General features: G+C 42.5%; 1 protein-coding gene across 3 annotated transcripts in view; it reads left to right on the top strand.

The window, feature by feature from the left end:
- eif2b4 (eukaryotic translation initiation factor 2B, subunit 4 delta) overlaps positions 1 to 23,145 on the top strand; it is a 67,454-nt gene extending 44,309 nt beyond the window's left edge. For 2 of the 3 annotated variants that reach the window (XM_080193354.1, XM_080193353.1), the window contains 8 exons: positions 5,051 to 5,142; positions 11,684 to 11,798; positions 15,924 to 16,000; positions 17,761 to 17,863; positions 18,916 to 19,043; positions 19,571 to 19,745; positions 20,956 to 21,136; positions 22,845 to 23,145. In XM_080193354.1, coding sequence (XP_080049480.1) covers positions 5,051 to 5,142; positions 11,684 to 11,798; positions 15,924 to 16,000; positions 17,761 to 17,863; positions 18,916 to 19,043; positions 19,571 to 19,745; positions 20,956 to 21,136; positions 22,845 to 23,041 — 1,068 coding nt within the window. In that variant the 3' untranslated portion in view covers positions 23,042 to 23,145. Of the gene's footprint in view, positions 1 to 2,145; positions 2,271 to 5,050; positions 5,143 to 11,683; positions 11,799 to 15,923; positions 16,001 to 17,760; positions 17,864 to 18,915; positions 19,044 to 19,570; positions 19,746 to 20,955; positions 21,137 to 22,844 lie in introns of those variants that run through there. The other variant, XM_080193355.1, reaches the window with a different exon arrangement.
- Positions 23,146 to 23,492: the final 347 nt, after the last annotated feature.

Below are 23,492 nucleotides of genomic sequence, written 5' to 3'. Positions count from 1 at the left end.
ACTCCACTGGAATGAAGGTGGGGCAATTGAGGCCCCCCCAGAGGTGGTGGGGGGTGCTCTTGGGCATTACCACCTTGGCAGTGCCAACCTTGGCTCCCAAAGGACAAAGTGCCAGTGCGCAGGGGTCATCTTGCATTGCCCACAGGGCATGGGGCAGTGCCAAGGGGTAGGGGCCAAATAGGGCAGTCCCGCTGCCTCACTGCAGTCAGGATCAGTGGGGGAGGCAAGGAGGCTAGCGATCGGGGCTGGCCACCTGGGTGGGGCCAGCCTGCTGGGATGTCGCGACTGTGGGGGAGTGGGTTTGGGACTGCCAGTGGGGGGCATGAGGGAAAGATGGGAGGGTGGGGAGGGGAAGGAGGAGGTCAAGTCTGGCCAGCAATCGAACCGTGGGGGTGGGTTGCATGGGCAGTGTTGCAGGGGTTGCGAGGCTGGCCAACAATCGGGAGGCTGGCAGACAGGGGCCACTGCGTGCTCTGACAGATCAGTGCATACGTAGTGGGCCACTCAACGCTATACTGCTGGCGCCTCTCGTGGAAATAGCAATTTCCCTGTGTCTGTATCAATTAATTTGTGCAAGTCGCCTTCATTTGTTGCTCTAAGTATGTTGGCAGAGTGGATATTGTCGATGACTATCCCTCGCACCTTTTTAAGCATCTATCCCTTCAATTCCGGAGAATGTGTTCACTGTATCGGGAGAAACAGTTCAGTGAGAGCACGCAGCTTTGACTAACTGAGCTTTCAAATTCTTTCCAATCACTGAGCTCGTTCTCATCTCTGATAGTCACTGACTGATTAAGTAAATAATATAACATTTGCAGCACAAGTTGTCAGGTAAATAATAGTGTGAGGTAGCTATCTCTTTTATATGTTTGGAAGTTAAAAATTGCACCAGAGATTTTAATGACTATAGCTAAAAAGTGGGCTAGTTGCCGATAAAAAGAAGCTGACTGAAATGGAGGATTACATTCGAGGAAATAGCACTGCATTAGTCAGAAATTACCTGGAAATCTACTGAAGATAGTAGACTGGGGCTGTGTATTGAACTATTGGAGGTTTTATCAAAATTTATGTTGATACTAAAAGAAACTGTAGGGACTACTGAGCATTGACGGAGAGAGAGAAACTGTTAATGTTTCTGTTTGGTGACCTTTCATCAGCTTGAAGAAATTAGAGATTTAACATTTTAAGAGTGGTTAAAAAGTGAGAAAAGCTGGATGTTGGAGGAGGAGGAGGAGGGAAGGAAAGACCAGAACACAGGAGTGACCACTGCCTGGTCCTTGTGAAGAGGAAGTTCCATCTTAACAATGAAGATAGCCATCATCATGTTGTGTGGCACTGTCAGCATGCTAAATGGGATAGGTTTAGAACAGATCTAGTGAGCCAAGACTCAGCATCCATGAGAGGATGTAGTCATTAGCAGCAATAGCAGGAGAACTGCACTCGTCCACAATTTGTAAGCTCATGACCCAGCATATCTCCTACTCTACCATTATCGTTAAGCCAGGGGATCAATCCTGGTTCAGTGAGGAGTGTAGGATGGTATGCCAGGAGCAACACCAGGCATACCTAAAAATGAGGATTCAGCCAGGTGAAGCGGCAACTCGGGATTATTTGTGTAAGCAGCATGCAATAGACAGAGCTGAGCAGTCCCATAACCAGTCTCGCTAAATTCAGTTGTGAATGGTGATGGACACTTAACTCACTGGAGGAAAAGTCTCCATAAATATCCCCATCTGCAATGATGAGTGAGCCTATCAGTGCAAAAAGATAATGTTGAAGCCATTGCCACAATCTTCAGCCAGAAGTGGCGAGTAGATAATCCGTTTCTGCCACCTCCAGATGGCCACTAGTGTGACGTGTGCCCGTCTTCAGCCAATTTGATTCACTCAAAGTAATGTCATGAATGGCTGGATACTGCAAATGATATGGTTCCTGGCAATAATGATGAAGGCCTGTGTTCTGGAACTTGCTGTACCCCCACCAAGCTGTTCCAGCACAGTTACAACACAGACGTCTACCCAGCAGTGTGAAAAATTACCCAGATATGTCCTTTATACACAAAGCAGGACAATCCAACCTAGCAAGTTACTGTCCCATCAGTCTACTCTTAATCGTCAGTAAAATGATGGAAGAGGTCATCAAGACTTCTCTCAAGTGACACGTAGCAATAACCTGCTCACCAATGATCCGTTTGTGTTCCACTAGGGCCACTTAGCTCCTAACTGTGACAGCCTTGCATCTAACATGGACAAAAGAGTTGAGCTGCAGAGGTGAGGTGAAAAAAAAAGTAAAGAAGTAAAGTTTGTTTATTAGTCACAAGTAGGTTTACATTAACATGTAAACATTTCTGTGAAAATCCCCTAGTTGCTGCACTCCGGCGACTGAGGGAGAATTTAGCATGGTCAATCCATCCAACTAGCGTGTATTTCCGATTGTGGGAGGAAACCTACGCAGACACACAGAATGTGCAGACTTCCCACAGAGAGTGATCCAAGTCAGGAATCGAACCCGGGTCTGTGGCGTTTGTGAGGCAGCATTGCGAACTACTGTGCCACCCATAAAAACTCCAGTTTGGGGGAAGTCCTCCACTGGTTGGAGTCCCAGAAAGGGAAGATAATTGTCTTTAGGGGTCAATCATCTTGGTTCTGGGGCATCGCTGCAACAGTTTCTCAAGATAGTGCACAAGGCTCAGGCACCTTCAACTACTTCATCAGTGACCTTCCTTCCGTTATAAGGTCAGAAGTTGGGACGTTTGCTGATCATTGCACAATGTTCTCCATTCGCAACTCCTCAGATACTGTGGTAGTCCATGTCCACATGCAGCAAAACCTGGACAACATTCAGGCTTAGGCTAACAAGGGACAAGTAACATATATGCCACACAACTGCTATGCAGTGGCCATCTCTATGAAGAGAGAATCCAGCCATCTTCCCTTGACATTCAATGGCGTTACCATTACCATTGCTCAGTCCTTCACTAACAACATCCTGAGAGTTACCATTGACTGTAACCAGTCACTGCATTAGATATACTGCAGCTAAAAAAGCATGTCAGAGGCTGGGAATTCTGTGGTGAGTAACTTGCGTTTTGCCTCCTCAAAGGCTGTCCTACAAGGCACAAGTCAGGAAGGTGATAGAATACTCTGCAATGACTGGCTGTGTGCAGCTCCAGCAGCGCACGAGAGCTCCATACTGTCAGGACCAAGCAACCTACTTGATGGGCACACCATCCACAAATATTTACTCGCTCTACCACTGACGCACAGTGCCTGCAGTATGTGCCATATACAAGATGTAGTGCAAGAACGCACCAAAGCTCTTTAGGTAGCATCTTCCAAACAAGGACAGCAGTTGCATGGGAATGGCATCACCTGGAAGTTTCCCTCCAAACCATGCACCATCTGACTTGGAAACATATAATCATTGCTTCATTGTCACTGGGCCAAAATACTGGAACTCTTTCCCTAAGTGCACTTGAGTGTCCCTACATCACATGGACTGCATTCATGAAGGTAGCTCATCAGTGCCTTTTCAATGGCAATTAGAAGTAGACAATAGATGCTGGTCTAACGAGCAATGCTCACATTCCATGGATGCTTTTTTAATTAGGGTTTTTAGCTAGAAGGTTAGTTGGAAAAGCTGGGACTGTTTTCCTTTGAACAAAGGATATTGCGGAGTTATTTGATGGGAAACATACAAGATTGTGACTGGCTTAAATAAGATTGTCAAAGAAGAACTTTTATGTTTTTTCATGCAAGAATTAGGGGCACAGATTTAAGGTTTTGAAAAAGCGATGCCAGGGGCTTGAGAGAGACAGCTGTTTAACACAGCGAATGGTAATGACCTAGAATTCGATACCTATGAGGGTGGAAGCAGGGATTATTAATGATTTCAGAAAGAAATTAGTAGACATGTGAGGAAATAAACTTGTGAGGATGGAGTGTATTGCTTTGCATAGAGCTGGCGTGAACTCGATTCGTTTAATAGCTGACATGTGTGCCAAGGCTCTCCAATTCAGTGCTGAGTCCAGAGACTGTAAAGTGCCAGTTGAAAGATCCTTGACTTCTGCTGTGTTTCATTGGTGTAGTTCGGAGGCTGAGGCCAGGAAAGTAGAATTGTAAGGGGGCAAATAAAATGGCAAGTGACTGGAAGCTTGGGGTTCCTCCTTTAAACTGATAGAAATGTTCAGTTATGCATTGTTTGACCTTTCTAATGTAGAGGAGATTGCAGTAAATTGTTATATTGCCAGGCTTTTTAATAAGAATTGTGATAAACTCTTTGATTTTCTTGTGCAGTTGTTTCTGTTGTGCTCTGATCAACTAACACTATGGCCCTGATTTTACTAGCATGCCCGCCCTAAAAACAGGACAGGCGAGGCTTGAGAACAGCATTCTCTGTTGGCCTTGGGCCTGATCTTATGAGCCACGGGCAGGCTTGCATGCTGGTAAACTTCTGGCCTGTATTTATTATCCTGTTGATCTTGGTCCGATTCATGCCGTTTCTGGAGACCAGATGCTTTTGAAAGAACCAAAAAAGTCTCATTGTCATCTTTTTAAAAAAAAATGTTGATTTAAAATGTGCAGTTTGAAAGAATGAATCGAATCCAAAAATCTAATGCTAATCTCACCAATAAGAATTCCCATGCACAACTTACTTCGAATATTTGTTGGATTTTACTACCTTGCAGTGTTCTTGAAGTTGGCTAAAAGGAATATAATTGATTTCAATTTTGAAGTCAGTGATATTCTTGCTCAGTACAGCAATACTTGTGACCACTAGAGTATGAAAATGCAGGCATTGAATTACATCTGCATACCACAATACTCTTCCAAGTTATAATCATTATGAAAAACAATTGTTTGTACTTAAGGGACATGCAAAATTATGTTTCAGATAATACATTTGAATAATAGTATTTGGAAAGAAGGCCCAAGCTTCTACCTGAACATTGGCGTTCTTATTGGATGTGTTGATTTTGGTTTAATTTTAAGAGCAGTACATTTTACTTTACAGTATAAGCAGATACTTAAAATACCTTTGTTTATTATAGGTTCCACTTCGGCAAGATTATGGCAGCAAAGTCATTCTCTTTCTGCATTTACACCAGTACAGCCGGAAAATGCCATTGACTCAACAGCTGACGTAAGTAGATTTGTCTTCATATATTGTTTTATTGCTGTATGTTGTCCCAGAAACTATTATGGATGGGTTGAAGCTATGAAGAATCTACTTACATATGCACTGTCAACAAGATGGAGAGTGAGAATGGAGAAGTAGAAAAATGGAAGTGAAAATAAAGGATGATAAAAATGGGTGCATGAGATGAAAAGAAGAAATGAAATAAAATAAATGGAAATAGAATGAAGGTGGAGGGGAGAGTTTGTGCTCTGAAGTTGTTGAACTTCATGTTCAGTCTGGAAGAACATAGAACATAAAATACTACAGCACAAACAGGCCCTTCAGCCCACAAGTTGCACTGATCACATCTATACCTACAAGCCATAGAACTATCTGTAACTCCCAATGCCATTAGATCCCATATACTCATCCAGAAGTCTTTTAAAAGACCCCAGCGAGTTTGCCTCTACCACCACTGACGGCAGCCGATTCCACTCACTCACCACCCTCTGAGTGAAAAACCTACCCCTAACATCTCCTCTGTACTTGCTTCCCAGCACCTTAAACCTGTGTTCTCTCGTAGTGACCATTTCAGCCCTGGGAAATAGCCTCTGAGAATCCACCCTATCTATTCCTCTCCACATTTTATAAACCTCTATCAAGTCACCTCTCAACCTTCGTCTCTCCAGGGAGAAGAGACCTAGCTCCCTCAACCTATCTTCATAAGGTATGCCTCCCAATCCAGGCAACATCCTTGTAAATCTTCTCTGCACCCTCTCAATAGCTTCCACATCCTTCCTGTAGTGAGGCGACCAGAACTGTGCACAGTACTACAAGTGGGGTCTGACAAGAGTCTTATAAAGTTGCAGCATTACCTCCCGACTCCTAAACTCAATCCCTCAATTAATGAAGGCCAGTACACCATATGTCTTCTTGCCCACATCCTCCACCTGCGAGGCCGATTTAAGAGTCCTATGGACCCGGACCCCGAGATCCTTCTGCTCTTCAATACAGCTAAGACTCCTACCCTTGATATTGTACTCCTGCATCCCATTGGTCCTGCCAAAATGGACCACTACACATTTATCCGCGTTGAAGTCCATTTGCCACTTCTCCGCCCAGTCTTGCATCCTATCTATGTCCTGCTGCAACTTCTGACATCCCTCCAGACTATCCACAACACCACCAACCTTTGTATCGTCAGCGAACTTAATAACCCATTCCTCCACTTCCTCATCCAGGTCATTTATGAAAATGACAAAAGGAAGGCTATAAAATGTCCAGTCGGAAGATGAGTTCTAGATCCTTTAGATTACGTTGGGGTTAGAATATTGCAAAAGGCCAAGGACAGGCACATGGACAGGAGAGCAGGATGGTGTGTACAACTGGGAAGCGACAGGAAGGTCTGGGTTCTACTTGTGAATGGATCAAAGGTGTTCTGCAAAGTGGTCACCCAGTCTGCATTTGGTCTCTCCAGTGTAGAGTAGACCACACTGGGAGTAGCAAATACAATAAACCAGATTAAAAGAGGTGCATGTGAAGCGCTGCTTCATCTGAAAGGGGAGTTTGGGTCCTGGGATGGTGAATAGGAAGGAGGTCAAGGGACAGGTGTTGCACCTTCTATGATTGCATTGGAAGGTACCATAGGCAGGAGGTGAGGTGTTGAACGTGATGCAGGAGTGGACCAGGGTGTCTCTGAGAGAATGCTGACAGAGGGAGTGAAGGGAAGGTGTGTTGAGTAATGGCATCTTGCTGGAGTTGGCGGAAATGGCAGAGGAAGATCCTTTGAATGTGGAGACTGCTGAGGTGAAAAGTGAGGACAAGGTGGATCCAATCCTGGTTCTGGGTGGGAGGGGTGGGGATGAGAGCAGTAGCCCGGGTGTTGGGTCGGACATGGTTGAGAGCCCTGTCAACCTTAGTGGGTGGAAAACAACAATTGAGGAAGAAGGAAGACATATCGGCAGCGCTGGTTTGGAAAGTGGCATCATCAGGACAGACGCAACGGAAGCAAAGAAACTGAGAGAATGGGATGGAGTCCTTACAGGAAGTGGGGTGAGAAGGTAGTTGTGGAAGCTGGTGGGCTTATTGTGGAGTGTTGTTGGAGTTCGATTGCAATCACAAAGTTGCTTCAAACGTTCTTCTGCATTACAAAAGAGCCCTTCGGCACAGTTTGTTTATTTCCAGTTGAATCCCTGCGCCAGCATTTATTTGCGCGTTTATAGCCCGCCCCACCTCCAGGTCATTATTTGGGGGCCTATAGATGACACCCACCAGCGTCTTCCTCCCATTGCTGTTCCTAATCTCCACCCACAACGATTCATAGTCTATCCTTCCTTTCTTTATCAACTTCTTCGTCATTCTTTGATGATATTTAAACTTCTCCCAATCTTCTTCTCGCCCACTACTTTTAGCCACTCTAAACGCATCAGCTTTTAATTTAGTACTCTCCTTAATCTCCTTCGTTATCCACGGCTGATTATCTCTTTTCCTACGATCCTTCTTTACCATGGGAATAAATTTCTGCTGAGCACCAAGAAAGATCTCCTTAAAGATCCTCCACTGTTGCTCAGCAGACCTACCTCCCAATCTGCGCCCCCAATCTACATTCGCCAATTCCTCTCTCATCCTATCGTACTCCCCTCTGTTCAAACAAAGGACACAGGTCCGGGATCCTACTTTCTCCTCCTCCATCTGCATCAGAAACTCCACCATACAATGATCACTCTTCCCAAGAGGATCCTTCACAACAAGGTCCCTAATTCTACCTGCCTCATTACATAACACCAGATCTAAGATGGCTCGCTCCCTCGTCGGCTCCAACACACACTGTTCATGGAAACTATCCCAGCAGCATTCCAAGAACTCCTCCTCGAGGCCACCGCGTCCAACGTGGGTCAACCAATCAATATGTAGATTGAAATCCCCCATAATTATCGCCGTTCCATTCTTGCACGCAGCGTTTATTTGCGCGTTAACAGCCCACCCCACCTCCAGATCATTATTTGGGGGCCTGTGGACGACACCCACCAGCGTCTTCCTCCCCTTGCTGTTCCTAATCTCCACCCACAACGATTCCGCGTTCTGCTCTTTGGCGCCTATATCATCCCTTGCTACCACCCTGAAACTATCCTTAATCAGCAGAGCTACCCCCCACCCCCTTTTTCCTCCCATCTATCCTTCCTAAACACTTGATACCCCTGTACATTCAGCTTCCAATCCCTGTCACCTTGCAACCACGTCACTGTAATGGCCACCAAATCATATCCATTTGTGCTGATCTGCGCCACCAGCTCATTCACTTTGTTCCGAATGTTTCGTGCATTCAGATAAAGTGTCTTCATCCCAGCCTTTATCTGTACCCTATTTGAAGGAACGCTACCAACCTTACTCATGCCCCCTACTCCATTTATTATTGGGACATCCTTGGCCTCTTCCCGTACCTGTACCCTCTCCTTTACTTTAGACCCTGTAATTCCTCCTACCCTCACATCCTCCTCCTCCTCCTCTCTCCGCGCACGCACGCACGCACGCACGCACACACACACACAATTAGTTTAAAGCCCTTTCCACAGTCCTATTTATACAATTCGCCAGAACTCTGGTCCCAGCACGGTTCAGACCAACACCATCCCACCTGCCCCAATACTGGTGCCAATGCCCCATAAATTCAAAACCATTCCTCTCACACCAATCCCTGAGCCACCCATTCACCTCTTTAATCCTGTCTACCCTATGCCCATCTGCACGTGGTTCAGGTAGTAATCCAGAGATAACCACCTTGTTGGTTCTGCTTTTTAATTCCATTCCCAGCTTTTCATACTCCCTCTCCAGATCCTTAGTCCCCAATTTGCCTATGTCGTTGGCACCCACATGTACCACAACGACCGGATTCTCACCCTCCCACTCCAGGTTCCTCTGCAGCCCAGATGTGACATCCCGGACCCGAGCACCAGGCAGACAACACACCCTTCTGCGCTTTTTATCATTGTGACAAAAGGCAGTGTCAATACCCTTAACCACACTATCCCCAATTACCACTACATTCCTTTTTACCTTCTCTTTGTCTATGTCCTGTGTCTGCATCACTGTACCGTGGGCAGTTTGCTCATCAACCTCATCACCTTGCTAGTATAGCTGTGAAACTGATTACAAGGCAATGCGGGAAAGCCAAACCAGGGATAACCAGTCCTCAGCTCTTAGACTTCTCTCAGGCCATCCTTTACAGTGGCATAACCAAAATGATAAATTGGATGTTGAAAATGTGAATCCATTTTTTTTGCGGAGGTTGGATGTACTGCAACTTGGCGTCAGCAAGCTCAAGTTTTTATAAATATATAAAAAGGAAGAGGCTGGCTAGGGTGAACGTTGGCCCCTTAGAGGATGAGAAGGGGGACTTAGTGGTAGGGGATGGGGAAATGGCTGAGGTCCTGAATAACTTTTTTGTGTCTGTCTTCACGGAGGAGGACGTGAATAATTTGCTGGGTGTTAGCGATGGAAAGGTGGTAGGACTGGAGGGTCTTAATGACATTACTGTTACGAGAGAGGTGGTGCTCGACAGACTGGAGGGGCTGATTGTGGACAAGTCCCCAGGATCGGATGGAATGCATCCGAGGGTTCTGAAAGAAATGGCGGAGGTGATAGTGGATGCCTTGGTGGTTATTTTCCAGACGTCGCTGGATTCCGGGGAAGTGCTGGAAGATTGGAAAGCGGCTAATGTTACGCCGTTGTTTAAGAAGGGTGCCAGGCAAAAGGCAGGGAATTATAGGCCGGTTATGTTAGAATCCGTCATCAAGGAGGAAATAGCGAGGCACCTTGAGATGAATTGCTTGATAGAGCAGACGCAGCACGGTTTCGTTAAAGGGAAGTCGTGTCTGACAAATTTACTGGAGTTCTATGAGGATGTGTCTAGGGCGGTGGATAGAGGAGAGCCGGTGGATGTGGTCTGTCTTGATTTTCAGAAGGCGTTTGACAAGGTACCTCACAAGAGGTTATTGCAGAAGGTCATGGGACATGGAGTTGGGGGTAGGGTGTTAGCGTGGATAGAGGATTGGTTGTCAAATAGGAGGCAGAGAGTGGGGGTCAACGGGTGCTATTCGGATCGGCGGATGGTGACTAGTGGAGTGCCCCAGGGGTCGGTGCTGGGGCCTCAGCTATTTACCATTTATATAGATGATCTGGAGGAGGGAACCGACTGTAGGGTGTTGAAATTTGCTGATGACACCAAGATTGGTGGAACGGCAAATTGTGCGGAGGGTGTGGAGAGTCTACAGAAGGATCTAGATAGGCTGGGCGAATGGGCCAGGAAATGGCAAATGGAATTTAATGTTGGCAAGTGCGAGGTGGTCGACTTTGGTAGGAATAATGGTAGGAAGGATTATTACTTACGTGGCGAAAAACTGCAGCAAACGACGGTGCAGAGGGACCTTGGGGTCCTTGTGCATGAGTTGCAAAAACCCAGCTTGCAGGTGCAGCAGGTGGTCAGGAAGGCGAATGGGATGCTGGCCTTTATAGCGAGGGGGATTGAATATAAAAGTAGGGAGGTCTTGCTGTGGCTGTATAGGACATTGGTGAGGCCGCAGCTGGAGTACTGTGTGCAGTTTTGGGCGCCGTACTTACGCAAGGATATTTTGGCCTTGGAGGGAGTGCAGAGGAGGTTTACTAGGCTGATACCAGAGTTGAGGGGGTTGAGCTATGAGGAGAGGCTGAATAAACTAGGCTTGTACTCGTTAGAGTTTAGAAGAATGAGGGGAGATCTCATTGAGACGTATAAGATGATGAATGGGATGGATAGGATAGAGGTGGAGAGACTCTTTCCGCTCAGAAAGGACAGTAGGACTAGGGGGCACAGCCTCAAGATAAAGGGGGGGCGGTTTAGAACGAAGTTGAGGAGGAACTTCTTCACTCAAAGGGTGGTGAATCTCTGAAATTCTCTGCCCGTTGAAGTGGTGGAGGCTACCTCGCTAAATATTTTTAAGACGTGGGTTGATAGGTTTTTGATAAGAGAGGGGATTAAGGATTATGGGGAGAGGGCGGGAATGTGGAACTGATCCATGACAGATCAGCCATGATCTTATTGAATGGCGGGGCAGGCTCAAAGGGCTAGATGGCCTACTCCTGCTCCTATCTCTTATGTTCTTATACCCAAGAGTTGTAGAAGTTTAGTACCTGTAGGAAATTGTTAATCATTTGCTCCCTGTAGCAACATAATTTCACTAGAGGAATTTCACGGTAACTTCATTGCAGGTTAATGTAAGCCTTACTTGTGACTAATAGATGAATAAAAATTATGCCTACTGTCATTGAAATTTAACTCATTGGCTTATTTGCTAATTTTTAGCTGTCTAAATATTAAATCAGCCATTGTCAAAATTTTATTTTCCATCAATCAACAGAATACTAATTCTAACATGTTTTTTTAATCACACTTGTTGTGTGCAGCAATTAGCTTTACTGGTGTAGTAACATTTCAGATTATGTGCACACCTTCAATTTATTGCACAAGTCTAGCATTGTTCACCAAATCAATTGGCACTTGCATTCTTGTTTCTTTTTTGATCCTTTGCAGCATCCCCTCAACTGTGCTTCACCCTGCTATTGTACGTTTAGGATTGCAGTACTCTCAAGGAATTATCGTAGGATCCAATGCACGATGTATAGCATTACTACATGCTTTTAAACAGGTATGGAACTCAACAAATCTACCTCCTGCAGAGGAGACAACACCAAACATTTCCTTTCATGGATGGTTCTTTCACTCTGTCTCTATTGTTGCTTCCTGCGATGAGTTGGTATAGTTGTAAGCTATACCAAAATAGTGAGGCCTTCAAGTTTCTGAACTTGGAAATGAAGATATTTCTTCATGGCTTTGGTGTGTTTTGTCAATTGCCATAATTTTGTGCCGTCTGAATTAATTTGCATTATCCATTGGAAACAGTATCTCCATATTAACTCTTGTTAAAACCCTTCCTAAATTTAAACACCTCTACCAAAAGTTCTTTTCACCTTCTCTGTTCTATGGTGAACTCCCTGAGCTCCTTCAGTCCATCTATTGAACCCTGCAACCATTCTAGTAAATCCCTTCTATACCCTTTCCAAAGCCTTGACATCCTTCCTGAAGCATGGTTCCCAGAATTGGGCACAGTGTTTCAACTGAATCCATACTGGTGTTGTATTTTTGTTTGGTATAACTTCCTTTTGCACACTTTCTGTCAATTAATAAAGCCCGGGATTCTACATGCTTTAGTAACTGCTTTGTTAACCTGTCTTGCTAGTTTCAAAGATTGTACACAATCACCTCCATGTCAGTTTTCGCACCTCTTTAAAATTGTACCGTTTGGCTTTCTCTGGCCAGAAATCTCCAGCCATTCACTCCCCTCCACCGCAGCCAGCAAGAATGGAGAATTTGGCACTCAGCCAAATCTCCGTTCACTGCAGCAGGACCAGAGAATCCCACTGCTGTGCATAGCCAGAGAATCCCACCCGATATCACTTTTCATTCTTCTCACCATAATCTATCAGTTCACACTTCTCTGCATTGAATATCATGTTTCTACCCATTTCACCAGCCTGTGTACTTGAAGTCTATTACTATCCTCTTCACTGTATGTTGTGCTTTCAAATTTTGTATTATCTATAGATTATTGAATTGTACCCTGTTCTCGCAAATCCTAGTTATTAGTGTTGCGTCAAGAACCAATCCCTGGGGAACACTGCAGTATGTGTCCACTCCTGTCTGGGAAAATTGTCATTCATGACATTTCTGACTTTTAGCCAAATTTTATCCATGCTGTTTCAATTTTGCCCACATCAAAATGTGATACTTAATCAAATGCATATTGAAAGTCAATATCAGCAGCAACTATGCTGCCATCATCCATCTTCCCTGTTACTTCCTTAAATACCTCAATCAGGTTAGTCAGACAAATGCATGCTTGCTCTCCTTACTTGATCCAGACTTCATAGAATCATAGACACCCTACAATGCAGAAAGAGGCCATTGGGCCCATCGAGTCTGCACCAACCACAATCCCACCCTGGGCCTATCCCCATATATTTACCCGCTAATCGCTCTAATCTATGCATCTCAGGACACTAAGGGACAATTTTACCATGGCCAATCGACCTAACTTGCACATCTTTGGACTGTGGGAGGAAACCGGAGCACCCAGAGGAAACCCACGCAGACACAAGGAGAATGTGCATACTCCACACAGACAGTGACCCAAGTCAGTATTCGAACCCAGGTCCCTGAAGCTGTGACGCAGCAGTGCTAACCACTTTGCTACCACGTCACCCAGTGGATATTAATTTTTCCCCGGAATTTTGTTTCTGTAAGCTTCACGATCACCTAAGTACACTGGACTGTAGTTTCCAGGTTTATTTCTCCTTTTTGAATGTGGCTGTAAATTTTCCGATTCTCCAGTTCCCTGGAACCACCCCTGTATCTAAAGAAACTTGAAAGATTGTGGTGAACACCCCTTCAAATTCTATCTTTCTTTCCCTGTAGAATGCATTTCATCTGGACCAGCTGGCTTAGCCACTTAGTCCTACCAGCTTTTCTATACCTTCTCATCTATTTTAATCCCGCCCAGTGTCCCAATTAAGGAGATATGGAAGCGAAAATGGTTAATTTCAAGTGCAAATGATTGGCCGGTGCAATCATATAAATTAATATACTGTTACCAATGTTTTTATTACTGGTGCTCCCAAATAAAAGTCAGTGTAATCCAAAAACATTTAATCTTCATGATTTTTATTTATGCTGCATGTGTCCTTCGAGCTTTGGTTCAAGTCCAAATCAGACAACTGGGATGAAAGTCTCCGAAATGACCTACTGGGTAGAGACTGTTAGATGCAACAATGAGCAATATAAACAAAGTCCTAATTTCAAATCCTGGTCTGTGCTGAATTAGCTAAACTAGCCCAACAGTTGGGATGGTACTGCTCCTAAGCCAGGAAAAATAATCCAATCAGCAAAACTCTTGTTCTTGATTGTTATCTGTTGATTCCTGCTTTAAATGCAAATGGTTGGCTATCTACACTTGAAACTAAATACCTCAATATAGGAAGAAGACAGTGGCATAGTGGTACTTTCACTTGACTTGTAATCCAGGGGCCCAGGCTAATGCTGTTTGGGTGTGGATTCAAATTCATGGCAGCTGGTGGAATTTAGTTAAACTAATAAAATCTGAATGTGGATGTTTCATGGTCACCATGAATAATTATCATCGATTGTAATAAAAAAACTCAATTGGTTCACTAGTGTCCGCCATCCTTACCTGGGCGCATGGTGGCACAATGGTTAGCACTGCTGCCACACAGCGGTAGGGACCCAGGTTCGATTCCCACCTCGGGTCACTATCTGTGCGGAGTCTGCATGTTTTCCTTGGGTCTGCGTGGGTTTCCTCCCAGGTGTTCTGGTTTCCTCCCACCGTCCAAAAGGCTTCCTGGCCAGGTGCATTGGCCGCGCTAAATTCTCCCTCTGTGTACCTGAACAGGTGCCGGAGTGTGGCAACAAGGGGATTTTCACAGTAACTTCTTTGCAATGTTAATGTAAACCTACTTGTGACACTAATAAATAAACTTTAAAAAAAAAACCTCATATGGCCTACATGTGACTCCAGATCTGTAGCAATGTGATTTTCTCTGAAGCAAGCCACTTGGTTCATGGGTATTTAGGGATGGGTAACAAATGCTGGCCCAGCCAGTGACACTCCTTTCCCAAGAAAGAGTAAATTTAAAAAAAGTCAAAAAGAAGGGAAAGAGGCTTCATTACTGGTGAATAAGGGAGAGATAGACTAAGAAACATAACATTTTTAAGAGGTAGATGGCCATATTAATACAATTAGAAAAGAGGAGCGGGGGAAATAACAGACCCAGAGAAGAATCAAGAATAGAACCATTTCACGGTAAATAATGGACAGAAGCTTTAAGTCATTAAAGAAACTGAATAATTAAATAGTAGGGAATTATGAGCCACTGGAGGCCATTACAATAGGAATTGATCATTTTCTTTGTAGATAGCCATCCATTTGCATTTTAAGCAGGAATCAACAGATAACAATCAAGAACAAGAGTTTTGCTGATTGGATTATTTTTCCTGGCTTAGGAGCAGTACCATCCCACCTGTTGGGCTAGTTTAGCTAATTCAGCACAGACCAGGATTTGAAAATAGGACCTTATTTATATTGCTCATTGTTGCATCCAACAGTCTCTACCCAGTAGGTCATTTCGGAGACTTTCATCCCAGTTGTCTGATTTGGACTTGAACCAAAGCTCAAAGGACACATGCAGCATAAATAAAAATCATGAAGATTAAATGTTTTTGGATTACACTGACTTTTATTTGGGAGCACCAGTAGTAAAAATATTGGTAACAGTATATTAATTTATATGATTGCACTGGCCAATCATTTGCATTTGAGATTAGACCCACACCTGAAAAATCTATAAATATGTAATGTTGGAAAATGTGCAGCTCTTCTAAGCTGAGAAAGGAAAGTACTGCAATAGTAAATGGCTATCAAACTTGCACAGCTGCGAACATAATCAGGACTGTAGACTAATGTATAACAAAATAAACAGCATCATTCTATATCACTGCGTTTATTTAGGTACCATAATACATCACTCCTGGAAAAATGCCCTTATTGATTTTACATATTTTTATTTGGTTCATCACTTTATACCTTATGAAAGTAAGTATACCTTGAGGTAGTTTTTGCATATTTATAGATCTTCAAATGTGTGATGCCATCAGTCTCTTCAAACTCAAATTATAGCTGGTATTTCATGTCTTGCTTCAGGTTATCCGTGATTACACAACGCCTCCTCATGAAGAGTTATCAAGGGACTTGGTCAATAAACTGAAACCAGACATCAGGTATTTCTCTGTTTTAGTTATCAAGTGTATGTAGTGTCTGCTACTTAGAGCGACAACAAATGTTTTCTGCATCGTGTAAAATAGTTTCTGATGCCAGATGTTTTTTAGTTTGCAGTTGTTTAGTCAAAATCCAGTATTAATAATTATTAGACCTGATAAACGTGTCTAATTACCGGTGCCATTTTGAATTGATGCACAAGCCTTCGAAATAAGGGGCACTGTAAAACTGTGATGTAGATGCAATTTAAAAGGTTGCAGCCACTTGAAGGTAAGTCGCAATAATGTGCAAAGGTTCCTACAGCTCTAAAAACACTTTAAATGCGTTTTGATCCATTGGATGTCTCTACCAGGGGAGGAGAGAACAAAGGCTAGAATTTTCTCCTGTTTGAAAAATATTTACAGGCCCCTATCCCACTTGTGTCAAACGTGCACCTCTGATTGTCATCTTATGGGAGGTGGCCATTTGCCTTCATTATCGTTGTTCATTTGGAACTGCAGACAGTCATAGGGACGGCAATTGGATGGACCCAAGGGAAGGACAGTCTTGAGCATCTCTTGAGAAGGTGAGTACAGGGCATCACAAGATAGAGGCAGTCATCCAGAGGTGAACATGAAATTCTTTGAATAGTGGGCCAGAACTAGTGTGCAGGGATATGCCTGCAGATGTACTGCTTACAGCCTTTCTGCTGTCTTTGAATCTGAAAGAACGTAAGCTGTAGAAGGATCATTTAAATCTGGAAGGTTAACTCTGTTTCTCTCCACAGATAGTGCCAGATCTGCTGAGTTCATCCAGCATTTTGTATTTTTAGATCATGAGCTGGCATCTGATCTCCCACCTTGAGGTCGCCTCTGATCTGTTGCCAATCTCCTGATATAGCAGAAAATGGGGAGGCTGTACTGTGTGTAATCAGTAAAAGTTAATGCATTGCTTTTTAAAGTATATTAAGGGACTACCTGCCACTGTTGCTGGGAACCCACCTTTGAGAAAAACCCATGGAAGCAGTTACACGGTAGAGAGCCAACCTGACACTTCAAAATTTCTACATTTCTCCCCACCTCCAATGGGCTGGTAAAACTCTTGTCAAAAGTGCTCAGTAAAGATGAATTGTTAAAGGAAACCCAATGTAACACAATGTAGAGCTTGGAGTCAAACGATGGGAATAGCACAGTGGTTGGCCTCTTCAGGCAGAGCATTATCCTGAAATCAACTTATCCAAAAGCACAGGGAGATGGCCTTTATCACACAGACTTGAGAGGTTCAAGAGGGCAGCTCACCACCACCTTCTCGAGTAACTAGGAATGTCTAATTGGCCCAGCTCCCATGAGTATATATATTTTTAAAGGCATCTTTAGAATCCCTCCCCATAGTGCAACATGTGGGCAGTCACTTGGTGCATTAGTGACAAGAATTGAAATGAGAGAAACGTGCCTATGTTAGATCGCAGATTACAGCGAGTGACACTAGTCACACTGTGTCCCTGCTGAATCGATGCGTACTTACAAAAATTCCTTCAACAAACCAAAGCAAGTATGCCTTTGCCCACAGACCCTTTTGGTAATCTAATGGTTCTTTATAATAATGCACTTTCAGTGCCTTTCAGAATAAATGATTGGATAGTAATGTGTCTGTCCCATGGCAGCACCATTGCATTTATCTTGCAAAATGATCTTGGTTGGAAATAACTCTCAAGTTAATAGAGTTTGTGAATGTTCTGTTATATAAGGATTTATTTTTATTGATGTATTGTTTGTCTTTATAGTTTTCTGAATCAGTGTCGTTCACTCTCAGCAAGTATGGGCAATGCAATAAAGTTCATAAAGAAGGAAATCTCAAATATTGCTGGAAACGTGAGGGAGGATGAGGTAAGAGCACAGTTTTGTACTTGAATGTGATACTTTTTTCCTAAGGAATTTGGGTTCAGGAATAAACACGAGTTGTCTTGTATCTGAGACATAATTGTTTATTGCTGCAAAAAGAGACATGCTGTCATAGTCAAGAAAAAACACATTTCAAAGTAAACAACAATTTATACCGCAAGTGAAAAGGATGCTAAAGACAATATACTGTGGCTGATGGAATCTGAAATAAAATTAGAAAATACTGGAAAATCTCAGTACGTCTGACAGCATCTGTGGAGAGAGAGTGGAGCCACCATTTCCAGTCTGGATGACCATGCATCAGAGTTACAGGGGTCTGTTCTGAAAGAATACTGGAGCTACCAAAAGCCTTGACAGCATATTAATAGTTCCTGTACAGGGAAAAATATATTTTTATTTACTTGAAGAAAATTTAAACCCATTAATCATTGGCAGGCCTAGGGATCAAAACAGCTGAGTGGGAAGGCCATTCAGCCCATCAAGCTCATCAGTGACTTTATCAGTGTTTTTCTGCATGCACCCAGAAGATGCATTTTGGCCATCTGGCATCAGGCTAGTCTAAGGTGGCATGTGTTGGCAGATCATATATTCAGAATAAATGTATTCTCAGGCCAAGTCATGCAAAGTTGCCAAAAGGCTGACCACTTTTCCTGTAAAAATATTCCAACTATTATAACTGGTTCACCTAAGTTGAATGATTAATTATTTGTTGGAATATTCTTCAAGTGAGGAGAACCCTTGAGTTTGGAACGTTGCTTGTCACCATTTCCTGAGTCTACTCGTGTCGAAGGACACTACCCTCTCTTCCCGCTGAGCTGATTTGATGCCTTATTCCTTTTTGATATGCTGCCATGTAGCCTAACATTGTCAAGTCTACTTGGTGTTGCATTATCTTTGCATTACGTTCTGGATGGGCTGCACAAGTAGCACCTATTGCTGCAGTCTCAATTACTTGTGCAAGATCTCTGGTTTTCTGCTCTATCTTCAATATCTGAAAAAAAAACTATCTATAAAGTAATTTCTTGTATTACTTCTAGGCAAAGGAAATGCTATTAAACTGTATAGATAAATATGTAAATGAGAAGATTCACCTGGCTGCTGAAGCCATATCGAAATCTGCTTCGGAGAAAATTAATGATGGTGATGTAATTCTGGTGTATGGATGGTGAGTTATATTAGAAGTATTTAATTATTTCAATCATTGATTCCTCTTCAGTGGCCACCTAGTGCTATAGCACAGTAACCACAAGAGAAATTGTTGCCTGAAAAAATGCACACAACAGTTTCTGTTCATTTTAACTTGGGAGACTTTCATGTTTTTTAATATCTATATACTTTGTGTATTGTGCTCGATTAAATGTGTATCGTCCGTGTCACTGAGCGTTACTGTTTACTTGGGAACAGGTCAGCACTTTATTGGGAGATGGGCTACCATTGTTCGGGTGGAGAAATGACGTGTGATGTGAAATTTTACTCTGCAAATTAACAATATCGAACAAGATTGCTTTGTCTGAACTGAATTAATTAAACTTGCTTGAAAATAACCGGATAGAATTGTAGAATGGTGTAACACGAGATTGTTCAGCTTATGGCCCCCATGCATCACGTTCTCTATCTCTGAATTGTAAATGACAGTGTGATGCTTTAAACTGTGCTCTCAATTTGAGGAGATTTTGTTTTTTCCTTTCTCAGCTCTTCTTTAGTCAGCTCGATTCTATGTGATGCCCACAAGGCGAAAAAGTTCAAAGTTGTAGTGGTAGACAGCCGGCCCAAACTGGAAGGAAGGGAGACACTCCGGAGACTCGTACGGAATGGAATTCGCTGCACTTATGTTCTGATTAGTGCTGTGTCCTATATTCTGCCTGAGGTATGTTTGTAAATTCCCTTTGATACTTGCTTGCTTATCGCTTAAAAAGTGACTACTTCTTCAGCTTAGGATGTATTGCCTGTTTGGAAATCAAATAATTATTTTTCATGCTTCAGTAAGTAGGATCATAAGGAACTGTGTGATCGGAAAATACTACTTTTATCCAGCTTGATTCTTCAAATGCAAATTACATCGTTTGGGTATGAATTGGATGGATAACTGGGGCTAAGACTGAGACTGGCACTATCACTTGCTCTAATTCCTCATCAGTAACTGCTGAGAGTTTCTCTCAGAGCCCACAGTGTTGCTTTGCTTGTTGGGCTCTTCTGAAGGGAGTGTGAAGATTAGGCTGATACTGTAGGCTGTGACTTCATATCCTAAGGATGACACCTTCATTTATGCGGTGATCAGATGTTTGGAGCCTTATATTTAGTGCCGGATTTCTGTGGGCAGTTAAAAATGTACAGAAGGAAGCAATGAAAAAGACAAAGACAGGTTTAAGCTGTGAGACATATAGAGATAGAGGCGTAAAGAGAAATTATATTTAAATAGAAATGCAGAAACAAAATACTATAATTATTTGATATCTGACGTGAAATCAAAAAATGCTGGAAGCAATCAGCAGTATCTGCGGAGAGAAACAGTTAATTTTCAGGTCCTGACCTTTCATCATGAACATACTTTTGCTACATTTATGTAACATGCAAGAAAGAAACATACAAAGGTCCATAGCTTGTGGAAAAGGGGAGACAGAAATAAATTTGATGGATAGATAATAGGGAATGTAGCTGAAACCCATAAGCAGAGGAAAATAGGACATGTAGTAGAAGATCAGGAAAGAGTTACACAATTAGAGAGTGGGAGACCAGGAAGAGGATTTATTTTTCAAATTTAATTTCTAAGTAATGCCAGCACAGGTCAATTAGAGCTAATTTAAAAAGCAACAATATTGTAACAGCTGGGTTAACTTGCACAGTTTTCTACTATCGTCAAAATGTGGACGCACCTGAAATTACAGAAGATATGGTGTGATGATCCAAATTAGTTAGCAAAAACTGTGCATCTGAATAGTGTCCAAAAAGTTCTTGCTACAGCTTTTCTTCTGTTGCAGGTGGTTAATTAAGCTGCTCGTACATGTTTTACTTTTTGAAGTGGTATGTAGTCGACGCCTAGGCTTGCATTAAACTATTCAATCTAATGTTCTGCACAGGTTTCTAAGGTGTTCCTAGGAGCGCACGCTCTTCTGGCTAATGGCTATGTAATGTCACGTGTGGGAACATCGCAGATCGCACTTGTGGCAAAAGCATATAATGTACCAGTCCTGGTCTGCTGTGAAACATACAAGTTTTGTGAAAGAGTTCAGACAGATTCATTTGTATCGAATGAACTGGGTAGGTTTTATCTTTTAAACAGTTATAATTTTGAATAAAGGTGGAGAGCATTTATAAATTATAGGATTTATATTAAATGAGCGCACAATGATATGGCCTTATTTATAAGTGTTGGTGGGGGCAAAAACAAAAGACCCCTGCCTATTCTATTGATAAACGATAATTGACCTTTTTTTTCAAATGAAACTATTATGATTGAGTGCCATTTTAATCAGTGCCATCATTTGTGATCTTAGAGTCAAACTCCATGTCACCTTCTCCAGGTCACAGTAGTGAAAAAAGAGTTAATGCAGGAGGTTGCTGGGGACTGAGAACGAAAATAAAGATGTTTTAGTACTTGGCCATAAGAAGATGTAAAGTTTTTTATACTCTGATGAGGAGCAGAGTATAAAAGCCATAGCACGGTAAATTAAAGTAGATAATTTAGGAATCATTTATGAAAGAGAGTGATTTTCCTCGTCCTTTTCAATCATCTTCCCCTGCTATAAGACTTTAACTTTATTCTGTATCACTTTGCTTAAAAATTAAAATACTTATTTGTTTTCCTTTGCATACAAGTCCCATCGTCCCTTTTAGAGGTGAGAATAACAATGGAAAATTTGGCTCTTCACTGAAAAATTACCCCAGAGGTTTATTCCCCAGCCAGTTGAGGCTGAGCATATTGAAGTTTGGTCTTGTCATTATTGTCTTTTCCCAATCTGGAAGTTCTTGAGGGGAGAAATGGAAGACCTGCTATGGCAGAACAGGCAATTCTGTTCACAGTGCTAACGGACCAGTTGTACTCGAGGGAAAATAATTTGTAAATGATGTGACATGGATTAAGCGTGATATATGCAGATTTGGGGAGTCTAAACACCGACTAATATGCTCAATCCACAAGCATAATCCTGACCTTCCTGTCACTTGCTGTATCAATTCAACATCTTGTTCTCATGCCCACCTTTCTGTCCTTGGCTCACTACAATATTCCAGTGAAGCCCAATGCAAAATTAAGCAACAACATCTCATCTTCTAATTACAGTCTTCTGGACTCAACATTGAGTTCTATAGCTTCACATTATGAATTCTGCCCTCTAGTTTGATTTTTGCCACTTAGCCTGTAACTTGTTCTTATGTTTTGCCTCCAGAAAGTTCTGACTTTTGCTTGTTTTGATATTAATTTACGTTTTGCTATCAGACCTTTATGCTATTTGTACCTTCCTTAGTCTTTAACGCTATCGTACCACTCTGTATCATGTTTCCGTGATATCTTTGTCGTCTAATCTATTCTGAGCTCCTGCCTATCCCTGACCTTTTGTTTTGGTCCAATTACTCCATTCCTTTTTTTTAATAGCATAAAATCCATCACATTTCGATCTCTCATCAGCTGTGAAGAAGTCAAAAGGACCCAAAACATTAACTCTGTTTCTGTCTCCAGACCTGCTGAGTTTTTCCAGCAATTTGTGATTTTATTTCAGGTTTCCAGTATCTGCAGTACTTTGCTTTATTTTTAAATATACTGCTTTGTTTAGTGTGAAATTTACATTTTGCATGAATAGAGCACTGAGTCAATCTGTTCCTGTCTTACCATGTAGTGAAACACTTGCAATGTTATAGGAGCTTTTACTATGTCAGGAGGTCCCAATGCCCTTTGCATCCGAAGAAGTCCAATTGTAGGTGTAACTTAACAGTAACACAGTAAATAAATTTTCAAAATGTTTTATTGCAGATGACCCTGATGACCTTTTAGTGACTCGGAATGGAAGCACTCAGCTGAAGGATTGGCACTCTGATTCCAAACTGCACCTTCTTAACCTGGTATATGATGTCACACCACCTGACTTTGTTGATTTAGTAATCACAGACTTGGGAATGATTCCCTGTACCTCAGTACCAGTGGTACTACGCGTGAAGAACGTGGAGTAGTGGAAAGTTGCAAAACCATCTGATGAATTGCAATGGACCATGGTGACTGTGATTACGGTGTTATTCATGTTTCTATGGCATGTAATAATAAAAGGAGTGTTGTTCATTCTTTGTGTACATATGTGGAAAGAGCCTGAGAAAATTAAACAGTTAGTTGAATTGAAGAATTTATTTCAACATGATTGGACATGGGAGTTAAAATCACCGATTATGAGCCTCCAGTCTTTGGCTGAGGAAACCTGCAGGAGACGAGCTCCAACCCAGTTTAACCCTCTAACTGAGAGGATGTGAGAGCTATGCGAGGTAAGTGACTCATCCCATAATATATTACAACAAAAACATATGATCTTTAGTACATGCCAATAACAAGGGTTTTCACAAGGGCTTAATACACTGTGCTGAAGGAGGAGATATTAATAAAACTACAACCTTGGTTGAAGAGATTGCTTTT

The sequence above is a fragment of the Carcharhinus amblyrhynchos genome, chromosome 7, assembly GCF_965287045.1.
Source record: "Carcharhinus amblyrhynchos chromosome 7, sCarAmb.v2.hapA, whole genome shotgun sequence".
Lineage (NCBI taxonomy): Eukaryota > Metazoa > Chordata > Chondrichthyes > Carcharhiniformes > Carcharhinidae > Carcharhinus > Carcharhinus amblyrhynchos.
This window is presented reverse-complemented; position numbering and strand designations above follow the sequence as displayed.